At 45.6% G+C, this 27,359-nt stretch overlaps 1 protein-coding gene across 5 annotated transcripts in view; it reads right to left on the reverse strand.

Moving 5' to 3' along the window:
* LOC126413321 (transducin-like enhancer protein 4) overlaps positions 1-26,681 on the reverse strand; it is a 465,877-nt gene extending 439,196 nt beyond the window's left edge. For all 5 annotated transcript variants that reach the window (XM_050083226.1, XM_050083225.1, XM_050083224.1 and 2 more), the window contains exon 1: positions 26,210-26,681. Coding sequence is in view for 4 of the 5 variants with exons in the window: in XM_050083225.1 (XP_049939182.1) it covers positions 26,210-26,260 (51 nt within the window). In the remaining variant the exon portion in view is untranslated. The remainder of the gene's footprint in view (positions 1-26,209) is intronic.
* Between the last annotated feature and the right edge of the window lie 678 nt (positions 26,682-27,359).

Consider the following 27,359-nt stretch of genomic DNA (forward strand, 5'->3'; position numbering starts at 1 on the left):
GTACGTATGTTTTTGAGTAGTCTATGTGAAGTGTATGTCTGCTGTTTGCGTACTGGCCGCAGAAGAAGCCCGTCTCTTCTGGGGAACCTCCTTTCCCGCACGCGCAGGTGTCTTGAGACACACACGGTTTAAATGCGTGGGATGTATCGTAACGCGGCTGCGATAGATAATTCATTGTAAACGTCTCCCTTGTGTCACGGTGGCAGTCGTGCAGTCAACATTGCTTTTGAAATGTGACGCTAAACAAGCATCCCACGTAAACTGTTAGCCAGCTGCACTCGTATCCTAGCAACTGACGCCAGAAATCTGAGACGCCGGCGACTGTCTCGTTGCGAAAGTAAAGCGGCTTCCGTTGCCGAGGCGAGATGACGCCAGCGTAGCGGGGGCTAATCAGCCGCATCTCAAACACACACACACACACACACACGCTGGCGGGCGCGAGGCGCAAATCGCGTGAAATTGGCGCCATTAGGCGGGCTGGATGGCGTCTTGCTCGCCGCCTGCGGGGAGCCGATTCGCGACGGCGGTTTTTTGAAGCCGCTGCAGCGGGAGGAACGGCCTCGCGCCGAGCCGACGGAACGCCTGTACTGCAGCGCCAATTGTGCTCGCGCGGTCCCGACCGCGCAACCTGCCCGGTGACTTGCATCGCAGTGCCGTGCGGGCCGTGCTGTAAAGTGCGCGAGGCACTGCTTCAAAGGCCAGCGACCATTCTACAAGGGTCACTCCAAAAGAAATGCACACTATTTCTTTCAAATCCATCTTTCATTCTACAAGTTTTAAAGCTTTACAGTGTGTAGATACATCCTTTAGGAACAATATTTTCATTTCTCCACATAATTTCCATCCCTATCAACTGCCTTACGCCATCTTGGAACCAGCGCCTGTATACCCGCACGGTAAAATTCTGGACCGACCTGTTGGAGCCACTGTTTGGGAGCGTGTACAATGGAGTCATCATCTTCAAACCGTGTTCCACGAACAGACTCTTTCAGTTTCCCAAATTCTATGACAGCACGTTGCTTGCGACGAACGTCAAGTGTAGCAGCCATCTTGAAGACATGCTGTGACGGCGCCACTCACAGGAACAGGTTGAACTAAGTTTGAAAACAAGCGGGTAGGATGTATCTACACACTGTAAAACTTTCACACATGCAGAATGAAAACTGTATTTTTACAAAAATAGTGCGCATTTCTTTTGGAGTGACCCTGGGAATTGAGTCGGTAGTTACTGAACTACCGTACCTCAATCGGCAGAAACGGAACTCTCAAACAATCGCTTTGTTGTCCGCCTGCCTGTTTACCCCACTGTTACGAACAATTTTTCTCATGAGCAAGTTTGCGTATGAAGTTAAAATTGATATCACATACTAAGGTTGCCCTGATGGTATAAGAAAATCAAGTTTCTAAATTAGTGGTAGTCAAACATGGTCGTTATCGCTGAATAGTGCGCGTTGCATATTTCACGTTGGACGGCAGGCGGTATGAGTTTTAAACCCTTCCCTACGTTAAAAGTCACTAATATTGTGGAACCGATGGGTTCTTAGAAAATTTTAGCATTTGCAAGATACAGAAGTGGGCGGTAGTTATAAAAAGATGACTACCCTTGTTCGAAGTCAGTACAGTCGAAAGACACGACGATTTATGTCAACATAATTTGACACTCGCGAACTCAACTATCAAAACCTATATGGTACTTCCCGTTGACCAAGAATCGTGTAAATTGGCAGACGCAAGGGTTCAAAGTGGATGTAAAGAGAAATTCAGAAAAATGTTAAATTGTAATGTATGTCACAAGAAAAAGTATTTCTTTGTCATTTTTTATCTGTCTGCTTGCCCGTCCATCAGTTAAAACCCATTTCACTCAGGAACAAGTTGCCCTATAAAGTTACATTTTGTGCGACATACTAATGTCGCTTGGTCCCTTGGTGATTAAAGCACTTAAGATTTAAGTCAATGAAATCAAAAGACACGGTCACTTATGTCGCATATTTTGATAATCGCAAACTTACTCACCAAAACCTTTAGGGTTCTCCCCGTTGACCTAGTATCATGAAATTTGTCAGGAAGCAAGGTTCTGCAGTACAAGTAAAGGAAAAATTTCTAAAATTGTTAATTTCTAATTCTATCGTACGATACATAATATTTTTGTTGTCAGTTGTTATTCCAATGTCTGTCTGTTAAAAACTCTTTTTACTCTGGAACGGGTTCACATAGCAAGTTGAAATCTATGTCACATACTGAGGTCTATGGTCCCATAGTGGTGCAAAAAATTTAATGTCCTAAGCCAATGCAATTAAAAGATATGACCATTTATGCCTCATATTTTAGCACTTGCAAACGCAATCACCAAAACCTATAGGGCACTTCCTTTTGACCTAGAGCCATGAACTTTGGCAAGAAGGAGGGTTTCACAGAAAAAGTAAAAAAAAGAGAAGAAGTCCAAAATTGTTGAATTTTAATTATATCAAGTAAGAAAAAAGTTTTTGCCATTAGAAGCTTCATTGCGTTCACCTTCTGTCAAAACAATAACAGAAAAATGTTACTGAATGCAAACATAAAAATAAGAAGTAATCATGTTTGAAGAGATATGAGCACTTGTTTACCTTCGATACTATGAAATACATCTCCTCTACTGGAAACTCTTTGCTTTTGATATTTTGGCAGGAGGTAGTATGCACCAAAAGAAGGAAAAAATGTAGCAAACATGACTTTAAAACGAATATCTTAAAGAGAAAATTTCAATAGAAGAGATGGTTTCACACTAGCAAAGATGAAGAAATGTTCAATCTCTTAAAAATGTTTTTTTTCCCTTGTTTTGGTCAATATTACCTCCTCCCAGAATATGGAAAGCAAAGACCCTACAGTAAATGAGATCTGTTTCGTAGTATCGAAGATGAACAAGTGCTCATACCTCTCAAGGTATGCATTTTAGAACCCATGTTAGTAGACATTTTTCACTTATTTCTGTAGAATAAATCCGTCCCTACGGTTTTCGGCGTGGTTCCCGTTGTGTGGCGTCATGTATATACGAATGACGTCTCCTGTCCCCTGCTCGCTTTTGTTTGTAAGTTCAGACGTGTCTCAGGAACCACTGTACAGATATTGTAATTCAAAGGACCGATATATTGCCAATATCGATAACAGGCAAAAATGGTCGATATCCTCGATTTCCATGATGGATAACCTATACGTATACGTAGGCCTCAGTGCGTGGCTTCTACTCACACCTCACCTTCTTTTTTTTCTTTCTCTATGATTTCATCCCCACCACATTACACACGGATGGCTGGGAGATGCTCTTCAGCCAAATAACATTATAAACAGTGGCTCACTAGTTTATAGTGAGAAGTAAGTTCAAAAATGTGTGTGAAATCTTATGGGACTTAACTGCTAAGGTCATCAGTCCCTAAGCTTACACACTACTTAACCTAAATTGTCCTAAGGACAAACACACACACCCATGCCCGAGGGAGGACTCGAACCTCCGCCGGGATCAGCCGCACAGTCCATAGCTGCAGCGCCTTAGACCGCTCGGCTAATCCTGCGCGGCAAGAGAAGTAAGTAAAGCTGCCATCATTGCGAAGGTTGATCTCCACGTCACGGTGCTTTGCTAGGCATGGTTCTGCTGGAGTGGTATACTGTTATCTTATGCAGCCAGACATTGAGGGACCTACAGTTAAACGTGGTCAACGAACGACAGAGCAACTCAGCACTTTACACACAAATATTGCCACAGACGACAGAAGTGTTGACAAATAAAGGTCCTACGACCGACCAGGGATCGAACCCAGTACTTTCGAATCTGTAGTCTCGCGCTTTACCACCGGCCATCACACATTTTAATTGATAAAACACGGGCCCTTTGCTGTACCTGATCTATACAAACGATTTCGGAGGCAATCTGAGCAGCCCTTTTAGATTGTTTGCAGATGATACTATTGCTTACTGTCGAATGAAGTCATCAGAAGATCAAAACGAATTGCAAAATGATTCACATAGTACGCCCACTGTTAACACCTACACGGCGACAGCGGTCATCATCAACAAACACTCTTTCTTCATTCGACGTACACATCAATTGCTAGCCCTGTGCAACTGCAATTTCCGCGCAAGCAGACGAATCTCATTTCCATGTAAATAAGATTTCTTGTTCGTATATATTATTTCAGCCGATACTCATCATGTCGTAATAAAGCAAGAAAACATAACTAGAGCTGCTGGGAAAAAGTAAACGTGTCAACAAAAAAAACTGTAAATATTTCCTGATGAGAGAGAGAATGCCCCCCCCCCCTCCCCCGACGCTCACACACACAGACACACACACACACACACGCACACATACATACACACACAAAGGATATTATTTAGATAGATACGTTGGTAGCCTTGCAGCGCCTCACGGGAAACCAGTTTCAAGACCTCTTAACCAAGCGCGGGAGACGTAAAAAATAATTGACTTCCACATTCCACAAATAAGCCATTCCGAGCGCGACCGAAGTGATTTACGGAACACATCCTGGAGTACCGAACATTAACTGCATCGCAGAAATGGGGAGGTGACAGATGCGTAAAAATAAAAGGAGAACGATCCACAGGGAGAGGAAAAAAGGCAGCCAAAGAACTACCTGGCTGACTAATTAAACGACGGCCGAAAAGGACGCCGCGGCGGGCGCGCGCAAATTGAAAACCTGATTAATGCGTTTCTTCTTACACACGCCAGTCACACGCAAAAACCGTGATTAATCAAAGCGAAAATAAACAGGTGACCACGCCGCATTTCTCCGATAGCTATCAACAAGTAATTAAAGGTGTGCTATTTAATTCAGCGGCGGCGCTTTTATTACAAGTAAAAATCACGCGATCACCGCTTTCCTTCTGCCTCGCAACTTTTTTTTCGCTCTCGGGCGCTGCTCGCCACCCGCGAATGAGAAATTATAGCCTCGTAAAGCTCCGGTCGGCAATTACCACGCTACGACGCCAAAGGCACGATTTCATCTCCGCTGCCCTGGGAACGAAACGTCCACCGGGCTACCTCTGTTGGGAAGACGGGTACTACGGCACAGTACACTCACTACAGAGTAGCTAGCATCATCTTCAGTTCACAGTACCCGTGCAGGTTGACGGTGCTCTCACGAAACTGAGCTACTTCCGCCACCGAGGGAGCATACAGCCTACCTCGGAAGTTTCGACAGTATCTTTGTGACTGTACGAACAGCTGCCTCTATTGCTATGTAATCCCAAAAGTAAGGTCTCCTATTTTTTTAATAAGAAGATAGACCTGTTTATTTCTACAATGCTTTACATCAGTTTACAGCTTGCACATTTAGCTATTTTTCGACATAATGACCATTTCTGTCGATGCACTTTTGTAGGCGCTGTGGCAGTTTTTGTATGCCCATGTCATACCAGCTCGTCGCCATGCCGTTTAGAAAATTATGAACCTCTTCTTTCACCTCGTCGTCGGAGCTGAATCGCTGGGACCACAATTAAAGCTGACAGGTACTGTGAGACTCTGAAAAAACTCAAACGGGCAATTCAGAACCGGAGAAGAGGAATGTTGAGCAAGGGCGTACACATTCTCCATGACAACGCTCGCCCACACATCGCTCGGCAAACCGTTGCTCTCCTGCAACAGTTTCAGTAGAACATAATCACCCACCCACCGTGTAGTCGTGACTTGACGCCCAGTGACTATCACCTTTTCCATAAGTTAAAAGAACATTTTGCCGGAAAGCGATTCAGCTCCGACGACGAGGTGAAAGAAGAGGTTCATAACTTTCATTAAGTGTAGGCCGTGGGCCACTCTGTCCGACGTAAAAAAGCACTCCGTCGCCAGGCCACGAGTGGCCTACCGGGACCATCCGACCGCCGTGTCATCCTCAGTGGAGAATGTGGATTAGAGGGGCGTGGGGTCAGCACACCGCTCTCCCGGTCGTTATGATGGTATTCTTGACCGAAGTCGCTACTATTCGGTCGAGTAGCTCCTCAATTGGCATCACGAGGCTGAGTGCACCCCGAAAAATGGCAACAGTGTATGGCGGCCTGGATGGTCACCCATCCAAGTGCCGACCACGCCCGACAGCGCTTAACTTCGGTGATCTCACGGGAACCTGTGTAGGCACTGCGGCAGGCCCGTTGCACTCTGTTCGATGTCCGAAATGGAATGTCCCATGCGTCTAGCTCCAACTACCACTCCGCGTTCAAAGTCTGTTAACTTCCATCGCGCGACCATTTTCACATGAATCGCCTGAGTACAAAAGACAGTTCCGCCCATGCACTGCCTTTTTATACCTTGTGCACACGATGCTACCGCCGTCTGTATATCTGCGCATCGCTATCCAATGACTTCAGTGTATAACTAGCGCAATTCGAGGAGAATTACTTAATCCTGCACTTTTCAACTTCTGCTTCTTCGCAACTCGTATCAGAACACAAACTGATGTCGAATTCTCCACGTAGGAGCGTGCCTCCTTAAGTTCTGCCCCCCCCCCCCCCCTTCACCTTCGTTTAAACCCATCACATTTGCACAGCGTATAAAGACAAAAATGAGCGTGACTGACGACAATGAGCGAGGATGGCATTGGTAAAGACTTACGAACACCATTTGGTAGGATCGGTGTTCAAACACCGCTCTAAGATCCTAATTTGGGTTTTACGTGGTGTCCCTAAATCGCACGGTGAATGGAAGAGTAAGTCATTCAAAACGGGCTCAGCTGATTTCCTTCCCCAATGGGAAAATTTAGTCATTCTCTAGGGACCTTGTCATCGACATTGTAGCTCATAATGTTCATTCCACAATAGTACTAGCATTTCGTCATTTTTAGTTTCTTCTTAACAAACACATAGTGGACTTTCTCACGACGAGGGAAAAACTTGAAAAAGGTGCGTAATAAACCTATCTGGGCCGACGGGTCGAGTTCCAAGCAAAATTGCTTTCGCTGAAATGTTTAGCGAGTGAGGTTAAAACTGAGGCTTCGTTATCGCCGAGCCTCTAAAAGCTAACAGACCAAAGTAAACTGGCCCAGCAGGGGCACGGCATTCCGCGCGCCAAAAGGTGTCGTCACCTAAGCTGGCTGGGAACAAAGAGTCGCTATTACACCGGGCTTACGTGACCCATTGGGTAAAGTACGCGCACTGTACTAAAGGCAAATATCTGTGGTTTCGACGTGGAAGTTAGTTTGCGGGCTGAGTAAAGTCGCATCAACTGCAACTTTCTGACACCCCTTGGAGGGTATTACATAGTATGGTCAGACTACTTACTTTCTCGTCTACATGTTCTAATTTTCAAATCTGATTTCCTCAGCATCCATTGATTTCCTCTGTCTCACTGCACTGTCCTTGTTTTACTTTTATTGGTCTTCGTTTTCTAACATATATTAAAAAACAGTAACTGCCCTTCGTTCTTTTATCGTGTCTGGCAGGATAACAATGTCATAATTAAATCCAAAAGAACTTATATCTTAAAACAAAAAAGGAATAAATGACCGTGCCTTCATATTACATTCACTTAGAGGCTTGAATATTTTACAGTTCCACGGGACTGCAGACATTTGTGTTTGACAGAAATTTCGATATGATATCCGTACCTGTTTCGAGAAAAAGGGATCTTAACAGACAGTGAGACATAATAAATGACAAAACAATTTTTTGTATGATATAACTACAAATTAACAATTTTAGGATGTTTGTTCTTACTTGTGTTGTGAAACCTTGCCAACTTTCATGAACGTAGATCAACAGGAAGTACCTTGTAAGTTTTGGTGAGTGAGTGAGAGTACCAAACAAGTGACATAAATGTCCATATCTTTCGATTGCAATGACACAATAGGATCAAGTTTTACACAGCCAAGAGACCGTAACATAAATGTGAACTTGATACGCCTACTCATCCCTGAGAAAAAGACGGACACGCGGACAGAGAGACGGACAAAAGGTCATGCCAAAAGTGTTTCGGTTTCCCGGTTTTACCGATTAAGTTGCGGAGCTCTGGAAAGAAAGATTCGGGTTTAACGGCCCATCGACGACGCAGACATTAGAGATCGCGCACGAGCTCGGGGGGGGGGGGGGGGGGGGGGGGGGAACCAGCTGCGCCCTTTCAAGGAAATCATCCCAGCATTCGCCTTAGGAGTTGGAAAATGATGGGAATGGGAAACGTTAATCTAGGTGACCGAAATGGGTGTGAACTGCCAGTCTCTGACCACTGCATCAGCTCGCCCTTCTGCCCGAACAGCACGCGTGAAAGTAGTCGTCAATCTTAATCACACACACTGTACAGCGTGCGCCTGCCGTGGCCGCAGCCTACCGCGCCAACTGGGAGCCGATATCCGGACTGGAGGCAGACCACACGTGGGCCGCACACGATTGGCAAACAGGAACAACCTCGTCAAGGAAGGGACGCGTGTTCCCGCAGGACAGTCAAACACGACACGGCATTCCAACGCCGGCGACCTCTAGCTATTCCTCCGGCGAGGGAAGGGGGAATCCCCGAAAACCCGATTTGTCTCACCCGCGGGGCCCCAGCGGCTGCAGACGAGGGTCGCGGCGCAGCGGCCGCCTCACGGGAGAAGGAAAAAAGGCTGGCATCCGGCGCCGAGTTTTTGGGATCCTCGGGGGAAATAACGCGGCCGGCGGCGGCGGCGGGGGCGGCGGTCACAATCAATAGCGCCGCCGACTTGCCTCTCAATTACCCGGCACTCGCCGAGTGCTCTCGCGGCTTCGCCTCTCGCTAGTTACCTCCCCCTCGACGCGGCCACGCCTCGCCGCTCTCCACTGCGAGCAGGGGGTGGCTGACTCCCGCCTCTTACTGCCGCCGGCCTGTGTCGGACCACGCACAGTGACAGAGACCTCTCAGCGAGCAAGGCAGCCCAAAACCCGGACAGAGAACTCGACGCGAAGGGAGCGGAGTAACTGTGAAAAATCCCGCACGGTACTTCAGCTCCAAACTTAAAGATCATATACAACCACTCGCTCGTCGAAAGATCCGTACCCAAACACTGAAAAGTTGCACAGATCACACCAATATTCAAGAAAGGTAGTAGGAGTAATCCAGTAAATTACTGGCCGATATCACTGACGTCCATATGCAGCAGGATTCTGGAACATACGTCGTGTTCGAATACTATGAATTACGTAGAAAAGAACTGTCTATTACCTCACAGTCAACACAGATTTAGAAAACATCGTTCTTGTGAAACACAACTAGGTCTTTACACACACACACACGAGATGTTGAGTGCTATTCATTCAAATGCTTCAAATGGCTCTGAGCACTATGGGACTTAACGTCTGAGGTCATCAGTCCCCTAGAACTTAGAACTACTTAAACCTAACTAACCTAATGACATAACACACATCCATGCCCGAGGCAGGATTCGAACCTGCGACCGTAGCGGTCGCTCGGCTCCAGACTGTAGCGCCTAGAACCGCTCGGCCACTCCGGCCGGCAGTGCTATTGAGCTCTCAAATTGATTCCGTATTTCTAGATTTCCAGAAGGCTTTTTGACTCTGTAGCACACGAGTGGCTTGTAGTCGAATTGGGTACTTATGGAATATCGTCTCAGTTATGCGACTGGATTCGTGGTTTCATGTCAGAGAGGTCACAGTTCGCAGTAACTGGCGGAATATCGAGTACAACAGAAGTGATTTCTGGCGTTCCTCAGGCTCTCTGTTGTTCCTTATCTACATGAACGCGTTCTGGTTCACCTCGTAACCGTTTGTCACAGGAAAGACAACTTAGACAGACACACGGCGACACAGCAGAACCGTTGCAGGCCAGACGTCGCGGACCACATAGACACAATATCCAGGGTGTTGCATAAAGAGTGGTCCCAGCGACACGGCAACGGGCACAAGCGACAAGCGACTCCACAGGCAGTTCTAGTCAGCAGCCGTGACGTATCAGGCCGTAGCAGCGCCGCCCAACACACTCTACGGACTAAATGCGTAGTTGGCGGAGTGTCACGGAAACAAGTATTCATTAGACCAGCGTTTCCTAAACTCCGCTCCACGGAACACAGATGTTCCGCTGCGAGTGAATAACAGCTCCGCGAAATACTGTTAATAACATGGCGCGTTATGTTTCGATATTTTGACGATACTAATTACTTTTCTAATTTTATTGTGACTTCTGCGTAGCTACGATTTAAAACTGAAGTAATCACTGAATAAAACAAGTTTTCAAAATTTAAAAAAAGTCTACGAACCTTCAGAATAAACAAGGTGTTCCATTAAAGTACCAAGATTCTCAAAGCCTTCCGTCAGAAGAAATGATCTGGAACCCAGCATTACACAATAACATTAGATTGTAAGAGAAATGTACAAATAAGAGGGCAGCACACACAATAATTTCATGAATATCCTCGACCACCGTCCATGGTGATGTTTCTAGGAACTCTATTTTGGACTATCTGCCAAGTTGGTAAGTGATGGTTTTATTTACTGGCACTACACTGAACAGCCACATGTGATGGTAATTGGTAACGTTCGCTTTATTCTTCTTTCGTTCCCTTATTCAGAGAGAAAGGAATGAGGACCTTGGCTAGCATAATATTTCGTGTTTTCTTGTCACATATATGGCGATGAAAAATTGGAAACGACGCAACTCTCTTTTAACGATACAGTGATACGAACGCTAGCACACTTTAATGGCCTCTGTAGAGTATACAGCCACCGACTGAATTTTGTGATTTTCACCCATACACACGGTTATTGAACCTTCCCCATTGCTTGAAAAAGTGTCACTTCTCGAGTACACTGCCGTGCATAATTGGGGATTAACGCGTTTAAACCATCTTCAACAACGCCGGGAAACACGATCCTTCTTGAATGGAGGAAATACTTTTTGCCGTGCTCTGTCCAATGGCATTATCCCATGCACGGCGCAAATGATTCTGGCTCCTCTGAACTCAATATGTGGGAAATATTCCCATTTCTTCACTTGGCACTCCATTCTCTATCATCCACAGTTCGACTCACAATCTCGGAATGACAAAATGACGACCTTTAAAGCCAAATAGCAACAATGGACTACAAATAAAAAATGACAATCGATAAATAAACCCATAGCAACCGGAATACAAACATGCAAAAGAATAACGCTACAAACTTCTGTACCAACCAAATATATATGATCTTGCTTACTGTAGTCGAGCCTTGGTTTCCCTCTGCAATTTTCATCATCCCACACCGACCTCCAATAGCAAATTTACAATTCGTTGATGTCTCAGGACGTGTCCAGTGAACCAGTCGCTTCTTTCCGTCATATTGTGCATAAATGTATATTTTCCCTTCATTCCATTAAGAATCTCCTCATTAGTAATCCTGTCCACCCATCCAATCATCAGATTTCACCTGTAGCACAACATTTCTGAAGTTTCTACTCTCCTCTTGGCTATTCTGTTTATCATCCACGCCTCACTTCTGAACAACGCCACACCGCGGTCAAATAACTTCAGAAAAGACGGACTAACACTTAATGTAATATTCGATGCTAACATATTTCTATTTTATACAATTTTTTTTTCTTACTACTGTCAATCTGCAGTTTACATTCTTCCTACTTCATCCACCGTCAATTTTTTTGCTGTCATATTTCAGTTCCTTACAAATTTTTTTCTTCCTACTGCCAGCCAGCATTTTAACTTCTCACTATTTCATCCATGGACAGTTTTTTTTGCTGCCTACATAGCAAAGCTCATCTACTGCTTCTAACGTTTTTTTTCTTCCTACTGCCAGTGTGCATTTTAAATTCTTCCTATTTCATCCAGCGTCAGTCTTTTGCTTCTTAAATAGCAAAACTCATCTAGCCTATTGCTTTTGGCAAAACTAATCTAAATTCTTCCTATTTCATCAAGTGTCATGTTTTTTGCTTCCAAAGTAGCAAGAGTCATCCACCGCTTTCAGCTTGGCCCACGCTCGCTGCCACTAGAAAGTGATTGCTTTTGTTGACATCTTTTGGAGTAAAGACTGCGCGAATGGACGGTGTCTCGTACGGAAAGAAAGTGCACATGATGCTACTGAGAATAACGCCGAGCATCTTCGGTTGCTGTCTGAGCTCTTACTTGTGATGGCATTCAACCATTCAAAGGTGTTGTCGATTGTCGCGAACGAACGCTAAACACTTGCACTGTGCGTTTTCGCAAACTGATTTTTACGCCAAAATGGCGTTCTTCCTACAAGTTCTATCTGAGATTAGCAGTTTCCGTGATATTATGTTTATCACGTGTGCCTAACACGCAGAAGGTTCCCGTTTCAGTTTCGGCGAAAAAATTTTTTCATAGCGCTGAATACTCGGCATCGCCTGATTTAATTCGACTACACTTCATCGGCTTCGTTTTGTTTTTGTCGATGTTCATCTTGTAGCCTCTCTTCAAGACACTGGCTCAACCGCTCTTCCAAGTGAAGTCGCCACGCGTGGTCTTTCTGTCGCCTGGAGAGGAACTAAATGGCTCTGAGCACTATGCGACTTAACTGCTGAGGTCATCAGTCGCCTAGAACTTAGAACTACTTAAACCTAACTAACCTAAGAACATCACACACATCCGTGCCCGAGGCAGGATTCGAACCTGCGACCGTAGCGGTCGCTCGGCTCCATGCTGTAGCGCCTAGAACCGCACGGCCGCTCCGGCTGGCGGAGAGGAACTCGCAGCGGACGAGGTCACAAGTGAGGCGCGAAACACCAGGTGTCGCCCGGCGGCCTTTTTAGTGGGTCTCGACATTAGCAGGATGGGAGCATCATTAGGTAGCGAGAGTGCGACCGCCCCGTCGCACCGTAAAATTTAATTCCCGATTACCGGGCGCCGGCTCCTGCGTCAGCCGACTCCTCCTCGGCCCGGAGGGGGCGAGAGCTTCCCCCGCCCCCCTCCCCCTCGGGTAATTGAGCGGCCATGCCGCGCCGCTCGCAATACGAGGTTTAATTTATGGTGCGACCGAGCGTCGCTGCTATCTCTTCCGAAGAGTGCCTTCCTTTTTTTTCGTCTCCCTCTTTCCATTTCGGAGCTGCCCGTGGCGTGTTGTTTTATTTGTGCGCCGGTCACCGGACCGAGATAGGCGGGCATGCCTGATGGGGCGCGCAGCACAAGCCGCCGGACACGTGCCCGGGGCCAGCCAGTTACTGGAAGCGGCGAGCCGACTAATAAATCGTTTTGTCCAGAGATGCCGCCAAGTTGGAACAACTGCGTTCTGCTCCAATTTCTTTCTGAAGTGTCCTTTTCGAGTACCTAGATAGAGAATTTTCTACAGTAGTTCATCCGTATGTTAGATGGTGAACATAAGCTTGTGTTACGATGAAAAAACTTACGATTTTACGATGGCTTACTGAGAAGCAATGTCTCCGATTTTTTTTCTCTTTTGTAAAACTCTTACAGTTTTTCAAATAAATAATAAGTTGTTAACTTTCTACATCTTTATTCTTCATACCCACCTATTTATTTCTCAACGTATTCACCTTGGCGACGAACAGATACCTCGCAACAAGAGGCCAGTTTATTGATACCGTCACTGTAGAATGTTTGCCGGCGGAGTCACAACCGCAGCACCGCTAAATCACTATCAAAGTGCAGTCTTCGAATGTGTACTTTACGTTTTGGAAATAGATAAAAGCTCTGTCACACACATTGACGTTAGCACTACCGCTTCCTTCACTGTGAGCACGAACAACCCAACGCCGCACACGAACCGTGACGATACAATCAGCACAGTACACAGCTTTCATTCTCCTATGGATTTCAAGTGGGACACGTTTTCTGCTGTTAGAAACGCTGTTTCACAAGCAAAGACACAATTACGTTACACACCGCCGTACTACACGCTACAATTCGGATGTGTCTATCAACAAAGGGTAGCAACATGCGCCAGCGAAGCGGGAAAATCGACCGAGTAACATGCATGACATGTAACACCTCCGTCGATACTCAGAATAGAATGAAAAAGTTGGTGTCACTGCTTTTCAGCACGCCCTCGTAGGTCGAAAGTTCACGCAACACAGGTCTCCAAAACACAGTTCTGTGACTGGTTGCACGTCTCATCTTGTGAAAAACTGCCAGAAATCTAACACCAATGTGTGTTATGAATGTGCTGAAAATCTCTAAAACAAGTAGAAGTAAGTCTGACACAATGACAGCGTCATTCGCAACCTCACATGCACAATCGCACCATTTCACGTATTGTTCGCCCTTCGTCTTGAAATGTTTACAAACATTTGACAATATGGAGCGTCCGAGGCTGCTTGAGGAAGGAGGGAATTTAGCAAATTTGTATTCGGGAGGGGAGGGGCTAAATTTCCTGTGACTCGTGGCCTGATTTGGTTCTCCGTAAGTACTTTAGCTCACTTGGGAAAAAAAAAGTCTAAGTCCATGAGATCAATCATTTGCCACCCATCTCTGAGATACGCTGCTTTAGTAACCTTTACGTTGACAAGGTGCCTGCCTTTACTTTCTTCGTCTTTGCAATGCAAATGACAAGCTGCTGACTTTGGACCAATAAACAGAACACTGACCTAAAAAACCCGACAAAAAAATAATAATAGTCTATTTATAAAACGACGGTGGTGCCATTCTTGTTGTACGGCAAGTGTTGGATAAATAAACAGGAAAGTGCCAGCAAAATACCAGCTGCAGAGATGAGACTATTGAGGGTGGTGAACAAGAAGAGATTCAGTAAGAAATGAGAACGTTCAAAATAAGTGAAATTTACTCAAGGCGATAATGAGGAAATAACTGTACACAGAGACGAGGAACTGAGTGACAGATGGACTACAGAATGGAACCCTGGTTTTCAAACACAGGGAACGATGGCCACGGAACGGGTACGTGCCTAATCCCCGTATGTAAGACGACGACAATACTGACAACCATTCTGTCTTAAAGAGGGGCACTGTCACCCACTTACAATACGGAATCCTGCAAGCCAAATTCCACGAATGCTTTGTCCTACCTGGCGGGTGGTGGCTGTCCTTGCTTCAGTTAACTGATTTCAGATCATTTTGACAGCGGCACAAGAACGCAGTCGGTTAAAATTATGCAGCAAATCAGTAGGTTGAAAATAATACACCTTTTGTTGTAACAGAATTCAATTTTAATTGTGTACAAAGATAAGCGTAGTGTGTACACAGCAATTTTATAAAAATGATACCTTTTTTGCTAGAAACGGATTTAAGCGCTGCACAAAAATAGTCAAAACTAACAGTTGTAGCTTACGTTTATAAATTATGGTTGGCTGTATAACCGAAAACCAATAAATAAATAAACTGATTTAGCACTATCGAGTCAGAGAAAAGTAGAACAAGGTACCTTACGCTGGATGGCTTCACCAGACCGCAAGGAGCGTACCAAAGAGTGGAGAGGAAAGCAGAGGATAGAGAAGCAACCAAGTCTGAACCTGCCGCAAGTCACATCACCAAATGAATCAGTCCTATTTCAGTCTCGTTCCCCGTTCCACCGCCTCGGTGTTTCGATAGAACTCAAAGGGTGAATGTGACGGCCGGTTTAGTCGCAACATAGTGGGGACCTTAATACATGAACCGTTAAAACAATACGGGAATCTGCGAAACTAGTAAATTTACGTGATCAGCACTTTTTATACATTACAAAATATGTTTGATGCTTAGAGAATGAAGCAAGAAAAGAAATTAGCAGGCGTTATTTTCTCTTAACGCTAAACGCTTGAACAGGGTCGCCCAATAACAGGAATCGCTCAATGGCTCGAGAGAGAATGGAGAAATGTTGAATGCGATTTTCCTTGTAACTGGGAATAATATTTGGCTGACTTACAGCTGCAAGTGAGCTGCAACTAAACACACGCAGCTGTTTTTTCGCTACACGCCGTGCTTACGTACTGCTACTAGATATCACACCCCACACCTCCCATGTTCCCCTTGTGGGCAATGCCTTTACGTCTATCAACAATATGAGGGGAACTCCGTGTGGTCTCAAATATTCTCCAATGGCCTCAGAAAGAGGGTGGAGAAACTCCGAAATTCGGTCCTCCAGTGGTGGGGAACTGTGACAGCAGCCCGAACAACACATTCATACTATGAGATAATGGCTAGGTACTAGCCGAAATCAAGATTTGCATAATAAAACCTGAAAGAAAAGGAGGACTGATTGCTGTGCTCCATCTTTTCTTTTGCGGTTATGTCCAGGAATGTAGGGGTCGGATTGGCAAGAGTGAGTAGCTCGAGGTTCCATTCCCATGCGCGGCAGCTGTCTGTTTCTGGGCCAGACGTGTAGAGCAAGTTCCGCGTCGAGAAATGAGCTGATGTCGCGCTCACCACAAACTTGCCCGCACTTCCGCAGGATGTTTCGAGACCAGGAATAATTCGCCAGATCCTTCCTGCGGCCAGCCGGCTCTTCCTGGCGCTTTCTTCCTTGTCCGGATCTGCCTCACTTCAGCTTTGCCTAACGTGACGCACTGGTTCTGCTTTCTTCACATCATCCTCCCCAACAAACTAGCGCACCGAGTTATACAATTAATACTAGCAAGCACGTAGCTCAAGGAAAATGCGAATTATGTCGTCTTCAGTAAGTAGACATCAGCGTTCCTTCTAATAATTTTAATGAGAGCTTCTGTGACGCAAATCCTATCGCGTTACAGTAGCCTCAGAAGCCAAAACAAATAAAATACTTTTAAGGTTTTAATAGCCCTACTTTGCAGTATTATTATCTGAAAATACATTAAATGAGACAAAGCGTCTATAAATTATGTGGTTATTTCGAAAGTTGCGGGTACGAGGGTCAAACGAATAAGAAAACTACGAGGTGTTGCGAAACGACACGTGTCCGACACAATGCTATCGCGAACTGAGACAACACGTTATGTCACGGTGTGTACGTAAGGCCAGAATTACACCGACAAAGATATTTTACAAATAACTTATAAAATGGCTCTGAGCACTATGGGACTCAACTGCTGTGGTCATAAGTCCCCTAGAACTTAGAACTACTTAAACCTAACTAACCTAAGGACAGCACACAACACCCAGCCATCACGAGGCAGAGAAAATCCCTGACCCCGCCGGGAATCGAACCCGGGAACCTGGGCGTGGGAAGCGAGAACGCTACCGCACGACCACGAGATGCGGGCTAACTTATAAAAGCTTTCATAAAAGATCTCTGACAGAGTTCGTTTACAGTGCAATACGAGCCCAAGGAAAAGCCAAGCAGAGACCAACATCTTAAAAAAAAATTCTGAATTCCGTCAAACCATGTGGTACTGCCCACAATAAGAACATCAGAACAGCGAGTAGTGCAACCGCGAGTCACATCTGTATGGATCTAAACAATTCAGATCCTCTTCAACAAGTCATGGGTCAGGCCTGGAGTCAGATTCAGACCCACACTAACAGAGCACTGCAGGGAATGTCATTGAGACACTGGCTTTTCTCTACACACCTCGGTTGATTGGATGGTTGATTTGAGCGAGGTCAGGGAAGGATGGGGAAGGAAGTCAGCCGTGCCCTTTCGAGGAAACCATTCCGGCATTTGCCTGAAGCGATTTAGGGAAATCACGGAAAACCTAATCCAGGATGGCCGGACGCGATAGATACATTACGGACTCTCCTGGACAATTGAGCTTCATGAGGGAAAGAGCGGATGAGACACGCAGGATGACCGTCATAGTAGCCGCAGCAAGCTTGCAAACGTATGGAAGGGCCAGTAAATGTCAGGACGTGAATCTAAATTTAAGCACCTCACTGCCAAGGTTAGAATGTATCACACTAAACTAATGCCCACGCTTACACAAACCCACCGCTAGGGCACACGCACATTATAAACGAGTACCACATATAAAAGCAGAACGCCAGCGTGAGACGCGTTTCAAAATCACATCATTCTACTAATTTATCGTCAACTTTAAACAGAATACAGATAATTATCAATTATGACACTACGTATCATGTAATTAAATCAAAGTGTAATCAACGATTCAGTTCATTAGTAAAATCTATTACCTGCCCACGGCAATGGAGAGCGGACAAAATAATTCCTGAAATCATGAACAGGATGCACCATATATGGTTGAAGGGCTTATTGAAAAATACTGCCGTAGCAGGAATTAAAATACCTAGGCCACATTTCAAAAATAAATTGCCAACTTATTGAAAAACAGTATAACAATTAGATTTTCCACTAACAATAGGTCGGAACACTTATTACTCAACTAAATATAAACAGATTCAACAACACTGGACTGTATAAAGTATGATGCACCAAGTTGTCCTGCATATTATGTATGGAAAATAGAAAGACATGGTTCCAGGTACATACGAATGCCTTTGGACTTCATCACTTTGAAAAATCAGTCATTGCCCAGCATACGATGGACAATAAAAGCATTATTAACAAGACAGAAGGCAATCTGGTATTACTAGACAGTGAAGCAAATGGTAACACGACACACTGTTAGAACAAACCACAAACCCTGAATCGACAGAAGTCACCGGACACACTTCCCCTACTTACGTCAATTTCTCTGATATCTGACACTGCATAATAAACTCCATCTTACATCATCTTCTATTAAACTGCATCTATGAATCGTTTCTGAAATGTACAAACAAATGTGAGTCCGATTATAGACTGGATAAATCAATGTCTGCTGTCACTAAAACGCTACTAATATTCTTCCTTGATTTTTCTGTACGTTTTTCAGGTTTCTATCACACTTTGCGTCACGTGACTAGCGAATTTCGAAATCTAACTTCCTCGCAACATGAACATTACCTCGCTTTTCGCATTACCTCACTCAAATGCCAAAGTAAATAGTTCATTGGAACAATTTGGACCTAATGACACCCACAGGGTCCGAGGTACATGGTATGACTCAATAAAATATGAAAAATTGTCACAGAGGGCTTCGTACTTCCTGGAAATAAAATAATCTGAACCTGTCGTTTTATTATATCTAATTCTCTATGACACCGTGAACAATAACAATGGCAACCTTCCACACTCCCAGACAATATACTGCTTATGACGTTCGTTACCATCCAGCAGTACTACCGTGCAATGTGTTTAGATGTCGGATGAATCTCTTACAACAGACCAGAGTTAGCCAGATATATTTTCACATTATACACAGATTCTGGCCCTAATGCCAGGCTTTAGGATCCGCAGAAAGTAAACGAGGTAACGATGTTCCCACTAAACACACACACATCCACGTGTTGCTAAGGGCACAAAATTTTCTCCGACGACATTCACGACGGGAGATCGTAAAAAAAAAAGGCGAATAGTCTACGAATGTATCAGTAAAATAAGAAATCACAAGTACTTAGCCGAGCTAAACTATTAAGAAAAGTAACTGAACAGTTGGTGTATGGAAATTCCAAGTGATATTGATAACCGTCAAGACAGCTCAAATAATTCTTGAGGGTATTTTTGGTCTGTCGTTGCAACTACGAAAATGCGTGATTTTTTCACCAGACGCGTTTCGCTTTATTGAGGTAAAGCATCATCAGTGGTCTGTAATTAAGTTATTTACGTTTTGATTTGTTTTTTAGATCGGAAAAGAGTTCGTTGATAGTTGATTGACTTGTAGTTACGGTGATTTTTCGGCTGATTTCTCGCTTACATCTAGAAATAAGGTCTGCTAGCACATCGTTGTTTTAGACACTGATAATTCTCTTCTAATTTTTAGATGTTCTGCAGCCTTATGCATTTCTCAGAACACACTTTTAAACACACCACTGTATTCTGTTTCTTTTTGCACTTCAAGTACGTGTTGTTGTTTGTGTTTTGTAGTGTTGCCAACATAACCTTTCCACTACTTTGTCTTTGACCCACAACATTAAAAAAAATATTATATTGTTGTATGTGTGTAATTCTATTTAATTATGTTTCTGTGTATTTATGGACTGTGTAAGAGTAGAGAGGGAATAGCGGTGTGGAGGTTTTTTTGTATTTTTTGAGGGGAGAGGGGAAACTATGATGAGTGGACATAAGCATATGGCAGTGTGATGGAGAAGTTGAGGAGCGACAAGTGGGTGTGTGGGGGTGAAAGAGTGGGAAGCGGTGAAGGATGGCAAAGCTCTTTTCTTTTTCATGTAATTTCATCAATTATTCTATATACAGTATGGTTTCCAATATTTATCTGGTCATTTAGCAACTGTTTATTTTGTGTTAATGCTTTTTGTACGTGGAAATTTTCTTGGGAGAGGAGGAGGTATCTATGTTTACTGATTTTATGATTAGTTTTCAATATTGCTTGGCCACACAAATGAAGAATTCAGCTCAAATAAATAAACAAAACCAATTAATTCTGCCATTCGTAGGCTATTATCTCACTGTTGTCCTAATTAACTACATATCCCCCACAATCTGACAGAAACGGCGCCAATGAGGACAACGCGTGATTCGGCACAGCAAAAGTTTCGTACGTGTTTGCGAAATAAAGCCCACAACCACGTCTGCCTCACGGCCGAGTAAAATATAACGGCAAGTCAAGTATTTTCTCAACTGCGACAAAATAATTTGTGAGGCGGAAGAGCATGTGGTCTGACCCAAGGGATAATTGCTACGAGACTGGGGGAAATATACTTTATGATTCTTGTAATGGCATTAGGGGTGCATTTTCTGACGACAAACTCGCCAGCACTTGGCAGTGATTCCCTGACATTCTTCATGCTCCACTGCGCGCTAGAAGTCAATTATCACCAGGTGTCAGCTTATTACCGAAACACGTTCGTTAACCGCTAGCTATTCAGTTCATAACCGTTTGTACGTAAGCACGTTAAGCAGCAAGTAAATTCCTGAAATGATAAATATCATGAAGACAGTGTTTCACTTAAATAAACGGCTGTCGCAATGAGGCGCGGACTTCCAATGTGGAAATCATTTAAAAACGAATATAAAGCTTTCTGTTTTCTAACCAAATGAGTTCGTGTTAATGACGCGCCATTCGATGAAGTCATTACCCTCGTATTCCGGCGCGGTAGAGAGATGCATGATTTGGTGTATCACACGAAATACCAAAGTAATTAAATGGCTCACAGAAGAAACTGAAATGGAAGTAAGTTTTGACTGCAATTAAAAAAAAAAAAAAACAGTCAAATTCTATGTGAATTTATTTGTCTAAATGTAAGAAATAAAATACATTAGGGAAATATTTGAAGTATCTCATTTGCTGTACACGATTTCGAGCATCATTAAAATGGCCGTCAATTCTTTTCTCTAATCTATATTATTTCCTACTTTCAGGTAAATCCTTTCACAAAACATTTGACCGATTTTCTTTTATTTTCAAGTTTCGTTCAGATGTAATTGACGGCTCATTTGCTTTCCTAGCGTCTCCCGTTCTGAAATAACCCGAATTCAGTACTTCATTCGGAGGAAACCACTGTGACAGTCAAATATCACACAAGCCGAACATTTTGTCCGCAAAATATGGGGGGGATGTACTATTTGACACATCATTTACGTATCTACAGCTGTTCGTGAAATATTTTACTTTTCCCTGAAATCACTAACTACGTTTCTCTTCGTTACAATGATAACTTTCAAGCAATTAAATACTTCTTTCTCTGCAAAACTAGACCTCACACTGATCGCTTCGATGCCCACTTGTCCCACTCCTTGTTAGGCAGTGAAAATTCGGACAAAAGTCCCATTGTGTAATTTACAGGGAGTCTTGTTTTCGCTCTGATTAAACATTTGAGTAATACAATGGAGACGCGCGACATATTTGAGCCAGACGACTGGAAGACAAAAGATGGACTAAGGAAGAAGCTCTTTACTACATGTAAGACAAGAAAATTTCTGGCGACGGCCATGTAGAAAATAAGTGCCAGTAGAAAAAAGCTTGTCAGTAAAATGGACGGGGGAGGTGCTGACCATAATGCTCGGAGAAGGCCATCAATGGAACGCCATATTGATGCCCTTCTTCACTGTCGGGGATGAACCAAATCCAAATGCGTGGAAGACAGCACGAGACAGCTGGGCTCGGCCGAACACTCGTCACCCGCTCAGTCCGACCTTCTTCGTAGCCGTCACGTCTCAAATGTCCGTGTGCACCTTGAGTCAACAAGAACCACAGCATCGGCATTCTGGCCCCTCACGCACGTACGAATAATGGAGTGGCGACCGGGAAATTCGTGCCGCGATCTGCGCAGACTTCGTCCGAGTGGCGGATACTTCTGCCTCTGCCTTTGTTGACTCGAACCTGAGAGCCGTCAGTCCCGGAGACAGCCTCATACGGAATGGACAGGAAGATGGGCATTCCGTGCCGAGAAGTCACCTCGCCGTATTACGCCAGCGTCTCCAGTCACGACGCACGTACAACCGATTCATGACATTACTGCCTGCGCGGGGGCACACGGGAGATTACAGAACGCTGCTTTTCACGGGACTGCTTACCTGCGAAACAACAATCCGTAGTTCTTCCCCATAATTATTATACGCAATCTGCCCACCGGGGTCCCAAGAACTACCCCTTCCACGTAAAAAATGTGTCAATTGTCATGTCGTTATTCTGAAATCACTGTGCGAAAATGTTGATTTCAATGAACGACGAGAATCCTGAGTAGTATCTTTTGAAGTGAAACCGGAAGTAGCGATAGTCAAGATTCAGGTTGTTACCAAGGTGTTTATTTTCCCTTATCAGTTTGGGGCAATCGTATGTACATCGCTATTTTCTTTATCTGTAACTGGGAATATGCAACACCAATCCTATTGGCAATCACCGGTACCCATAAGCTGACATTCTAATTTATATGTGTGACGTATCCACAAACCTAATGGTTATCCTGAAGCCAAACAGGCATTACAAGGGGAGAAGAGAACATTGTTCCCTAAATAAAATAACGCTCCGTAACACGCAGCTTCACTTAGCTCAGCGTTTGAATTGGCCCCAGAAAGGTGGCGTGGGATCATCACACACCAAAGCTTTGTTACAAGAGACTAGTCCATTTCTCTCACACAGAAAAACTGCTGCGACATGCAAGCGAACTTATGATTCACAATTCGAAGAATTATATGCTCGTAGCGCTAGAAGCCGCGCGGCATTAGCCGAGCGGTCTCAGGCACTGCAGTCATGGACTGTGCGGCTGGTCCCGGCGGAGGTTCCAGTCCTCCCTCGGGCATGGGTGTGTGTGTGTTTGTGCTTAGGATAACTTAGGTTAAGTAGTGTGTAAGCTTAGGGACTGGTGACCTTAGCAGGTAAGTCCCATATGATCTCACACACATTTGAACATTTTTGAACTAGAAAATTTGGGGGGGGGGGGGGAGATAGAGAGAATGTTACACCGTTAACTAAACCCTTCGTAAATTTTACTTCTCCATATTTTATTCAAAGGAACTCTTAATTTATGATTAATCGACTCGTTAATTATAATTATTAGGTCTCCAATGGTGCGTGACGTACAAAGTAAGTACCAAATGTAGCCGTCCACATCCTGTACTTTCCACACGAGATCGGCGGGAAACGCGAAATGGAACCAATTGCAATCGTAACTCATACGAGGGTTTAGTAATCCAGGGTTAAATAAGGCATAGGATAGCAGATCTAGCAGGACCCTGTAAAAAAGAAGCAACGCAAACTGACTGCGGCTTTCTGCATGACAACGCGCGGCCGTGTGTTTCAGACAGTCTAAAATGGTTCAAATGGCTCTGAGCACTATGGGACTTAACTTCTGTGGTCATCAGTCCCCTAGAACTTAGAACTACTTAAACCTAACTAACCTAAGGACATCAGACACATCCATGCCCGAGGCAGGATTCGAACCTGCGACCGTAGCAGTCGCGCGGTTCCGGACTGAGCGCCTAGAACCGCGAGACCACCGCGGCCGGCCAGACAGTCTACCAGAAGAGAAGTTGGCGACGGTGAGATTACAGTTAGGGGCCATTCCAGCTGCTTTCGAGCCGTCTGTAAAAATAAGAAATTTAAAATGCCGTAACTCTCGGATGAGTACTCTTAGGCCTTCAAGTACCGCTTTTCACTACTAAAGCAGGAGCTAATGGACCATACTTTGCATACAGTACAGCCAAGCATAAACTGGGTCCTGCATGATTTAGAAAAGTCGTCGCGAAGGGAAATAGTACAGCAATCTGCTCTTTCTCTGCTAGGAGAAAACCTAGTTAGCTCCGAGATTTTTCGGCAATTACGACGACTGCGTAAGAAAGTAATAATTTTTTTCCCTCGTATGTCAGAAAGTTGAATGTTGAGGAGTCTAGAACGACTTAAGTATGCACTGGTGTTACTTAATGAAACACACACCGTCGAAACGAATGAGAAACAAGTATCTGACGACGAGGTATAAAACCTCGAAACGCGTCGCACAAAATCAGTCTGCTGTTATACTATTGTTCTCACACTGTATGCAACACGGTTAATAAAGATAATGAAATGCCAAAACCGTCTATCTATTTTCCTCTTCTTTTGTCAGTCCCATACCAGTTCCTGCTGTCGGCAACACACAGTAGCGGTCGACGAGAGGGGGGCAAAGAATAACAGACGCACCGGGAAGTACAATCGATACACGCGGCATAGCTGCATAAATACATAATTAGCACGCGCGATTGGGAGCCATCAGAGAGGAGAGAGGGTACGACGGCGGGGGAGGGTGGGGGGGGGGGGGATGGTGGCGGCAGGGAGGCAGACACAACAGGCTGGTGGCAGCGGTACATGTGGCAACCCCGCGGCCGCCCCTCCCACAAGCGACACTAATTGGTTAGTAACGGATCCACGCCTGAAAGGCCCCCGCGCCACACACACACACACAAAAGGAAGGCCCCGGGGAAGAGGGCCGCACTCCCACGGAAAAGGAGAAAAACATGTTTATGGCCCAGTTGCGATGGGAAGGTAGCAGAGGCGAGAGCTACGCATTCCGAGGCAGCCTTTGTACAGTTGCTACGGTCCGCATCGAATCTGTGATGCAACCCGAACTGAAGAGGGCTATCTAACGGGCGGGCGCAAATCTTCAAAATTACCAGTTGACGAAACCTCTGCCGAGGGGCAGAAAAAGAAAGAAAACGAAATGCGTCACGAACTTGCACGACTTATGGGATCAGTGAAGTGGATGGAACGTTCTGAAACCAGTGGTGGCAAATTCGCTTACTGATAACGGTAAATCCTCAGAAACTATACCGTGCACCGTAATTACGGACGTACAGTACAAATTCTCGGTCACGCGACGACGGCTTGTGGAGGATTCAATTAGGCGAACTGCATATTAAATTTTAATTTTCTCCGCTCCCTCTAGCCTCCGGGTATATTTCAGTGCGAGTTACGATTACCAATTTCAGCGCCCACTCTGCACGGCTTGTTCCAAATCACGCGTTACTTACGAGACAAGTCGGCGGCAGTAAAGAGAGCAGAAATATAAATTTGTCGTTGCAATCTTTAGGTCGGTCGTTGAGGAATGTTATACTTCGAAATACGAGCGCCACTTCTGCCTCTCCTATTCCTGCCGTGATATCTGCAACTGTATAAATATTTTATTAGTGTAAGTAGTTCCTCCTCCGCTACTACAATAATTAATCAGAATGAATTAAAACGCAAATAGTAGTATCGGAGAGATTGCTATCGGTAATCTTTATTAGCTACAATAATAAATCAGTGTAAATATTGTATGCGTGTCTCGGTTATGATGTCTGATGAATGCGATTGGATGTAGACTCCTAAACTCTGACATATGTGTCGGAGGCTGACTGAATGGATAATGTCTGAACATCGCGGTTACAGCAGCACACTTGTTACACCGTCGAGCTACCTTCGTTGCTAAGAGTCCTGTAAAAATGGATGTCTATCTCCGTTCGAATGAAGCGCACACCTTCGCCCTTGTACATACTTTTTCGAGAACTGAACATCACTGCTCATCGACAAACTACGTTTACAATATACGCCCACGGTGTAGGGCACGGACGTTTCACGGGGAGTCTGTAAGGTATAAGCTCTGAAACGCCTCACTTTCTCTTCATCATCTCCAGTGGAATTCCAACGTCCACCGACAGATGGTACGTTGATGTTTTTACTTCGTCCAGCGCGTCCGCATTTTTGCGTGACAAAAGATAGGAAGAAGGGAAGCCGACGGGGAACACTGAGTTCACACAGGGCGTAGGCTCATCCGGTGCCGCGTTGCAAACGAGCGCCGCAACACAAAAGCAGAGCGCCGCGGGCAGCGCACAAAGGGCGACGAAACAAACGGGCGGGAGTTGCGAGTGCTGCGCGGTTCCGGCTGTACGTTTGCTCTTCAGGTCCGTCGTTGTCTTTTACGTACCGGGTGTCTTGCCGCCGCGGCGGCAGCAGTCATGGCTCCGCTGGGGAACATCGTCAGCACTGTGGCAGGCTCCCCCGCAGCGTCATGTCGCACTCAGCTTCCCGCCGGGAACAAAGGCCCGCGTCGCCGTCACGACGCCGCCTCGGCGCCGCTCGTCGCCGGTGCGGGCGCGCTCACACTGCGGCAAATCTTCTCCGCTCCCTCCGAGAAGTAGGCGAACAGCTTGCAGCCGACCGGGCGACACTCGCAGTGGAAGTTATGCCAGTTGGGCAATCGAGCACGATAGAAGTGAGTAGAAGGAGGAAGAAGAAAAAAAAAACAGGTGAAATGCTGGTGGGTGAGACGCAGAACACGAACACACCAAGATGCGGCGAGGGACGCACTGCAGCGGATCACACTTCGCGCACACTCCGGTCACCACACGCGCTGGCCAGACACGAACAGTCGCGCACTCGACACTCACTGCGCGGCGGTCGCTGCCCGACTGAGCGGCGAGCTGCGCCTGGCGCGGCGCCCCCCACCACCGCGCCGCCGCTCCCCCTCCCCCTGCCCTCTGCCGGCGCTGCCAACAACCCGGCCGCTAACACCGCTGCCGCCAGCAGCGGCGCGCGCGGCCGCCTAGCCTAGCCGCGACACCCTCTCCCTCGCCGCACCGACACGCACACCCCGTGCCGCGCCGTAGCGCCGAGGGACTCGTTCGCTATACAACGGCGCCGCCACCAGCCCGAGATCCCTGGCGCTCACACACCACCGACGGCTGCTGCCGCCGCTCTGGCGGCGTGGCTTAAAGAAGGCAAAAAGAGGGGAAAAAATCCCCCCGCGCACACACACACACACACACACACACACACACATACACACACACATGAGCGCGCGCGCTAGCGTGTATATATATAAAAACTCCACACACAAAATGGCAGCCACCCTACTAGGCGCTGCAGAAAACTCTCGAGAACAACACAAAAGGGCTCGGCACTGCCAGGGGTTCGTATATATCCTCGCCTCCCTCTCTCTCTTTTTCTCTCTCTCCTCCGCCCTCTTTTCGAGCCCGCTCGCCGCGCCGAGCTGCCACCCTCCTGTAGCTAGCAACCCCCTGGCAAATACTCTCCACTGATTTTCCTTTTCCGAATATGGCAGGGCAGGGGGCGCG

This window comes from Schistocerca serialis, chromosome 7, assembly GCF_023864345.2.
Source record: "Schistocerca serialis cubense isolate TAMUIC-IGC-003099 chromosome 7, iqSchSeri2.2, whole genome shotgun sequence".
Classification (NCBI taxonomy): Eukaryota; Metazoa; Arthropoda; class Insecta; order Orthoptera; family Acrididae; genus Schistocerca; species Schistocerca serialis.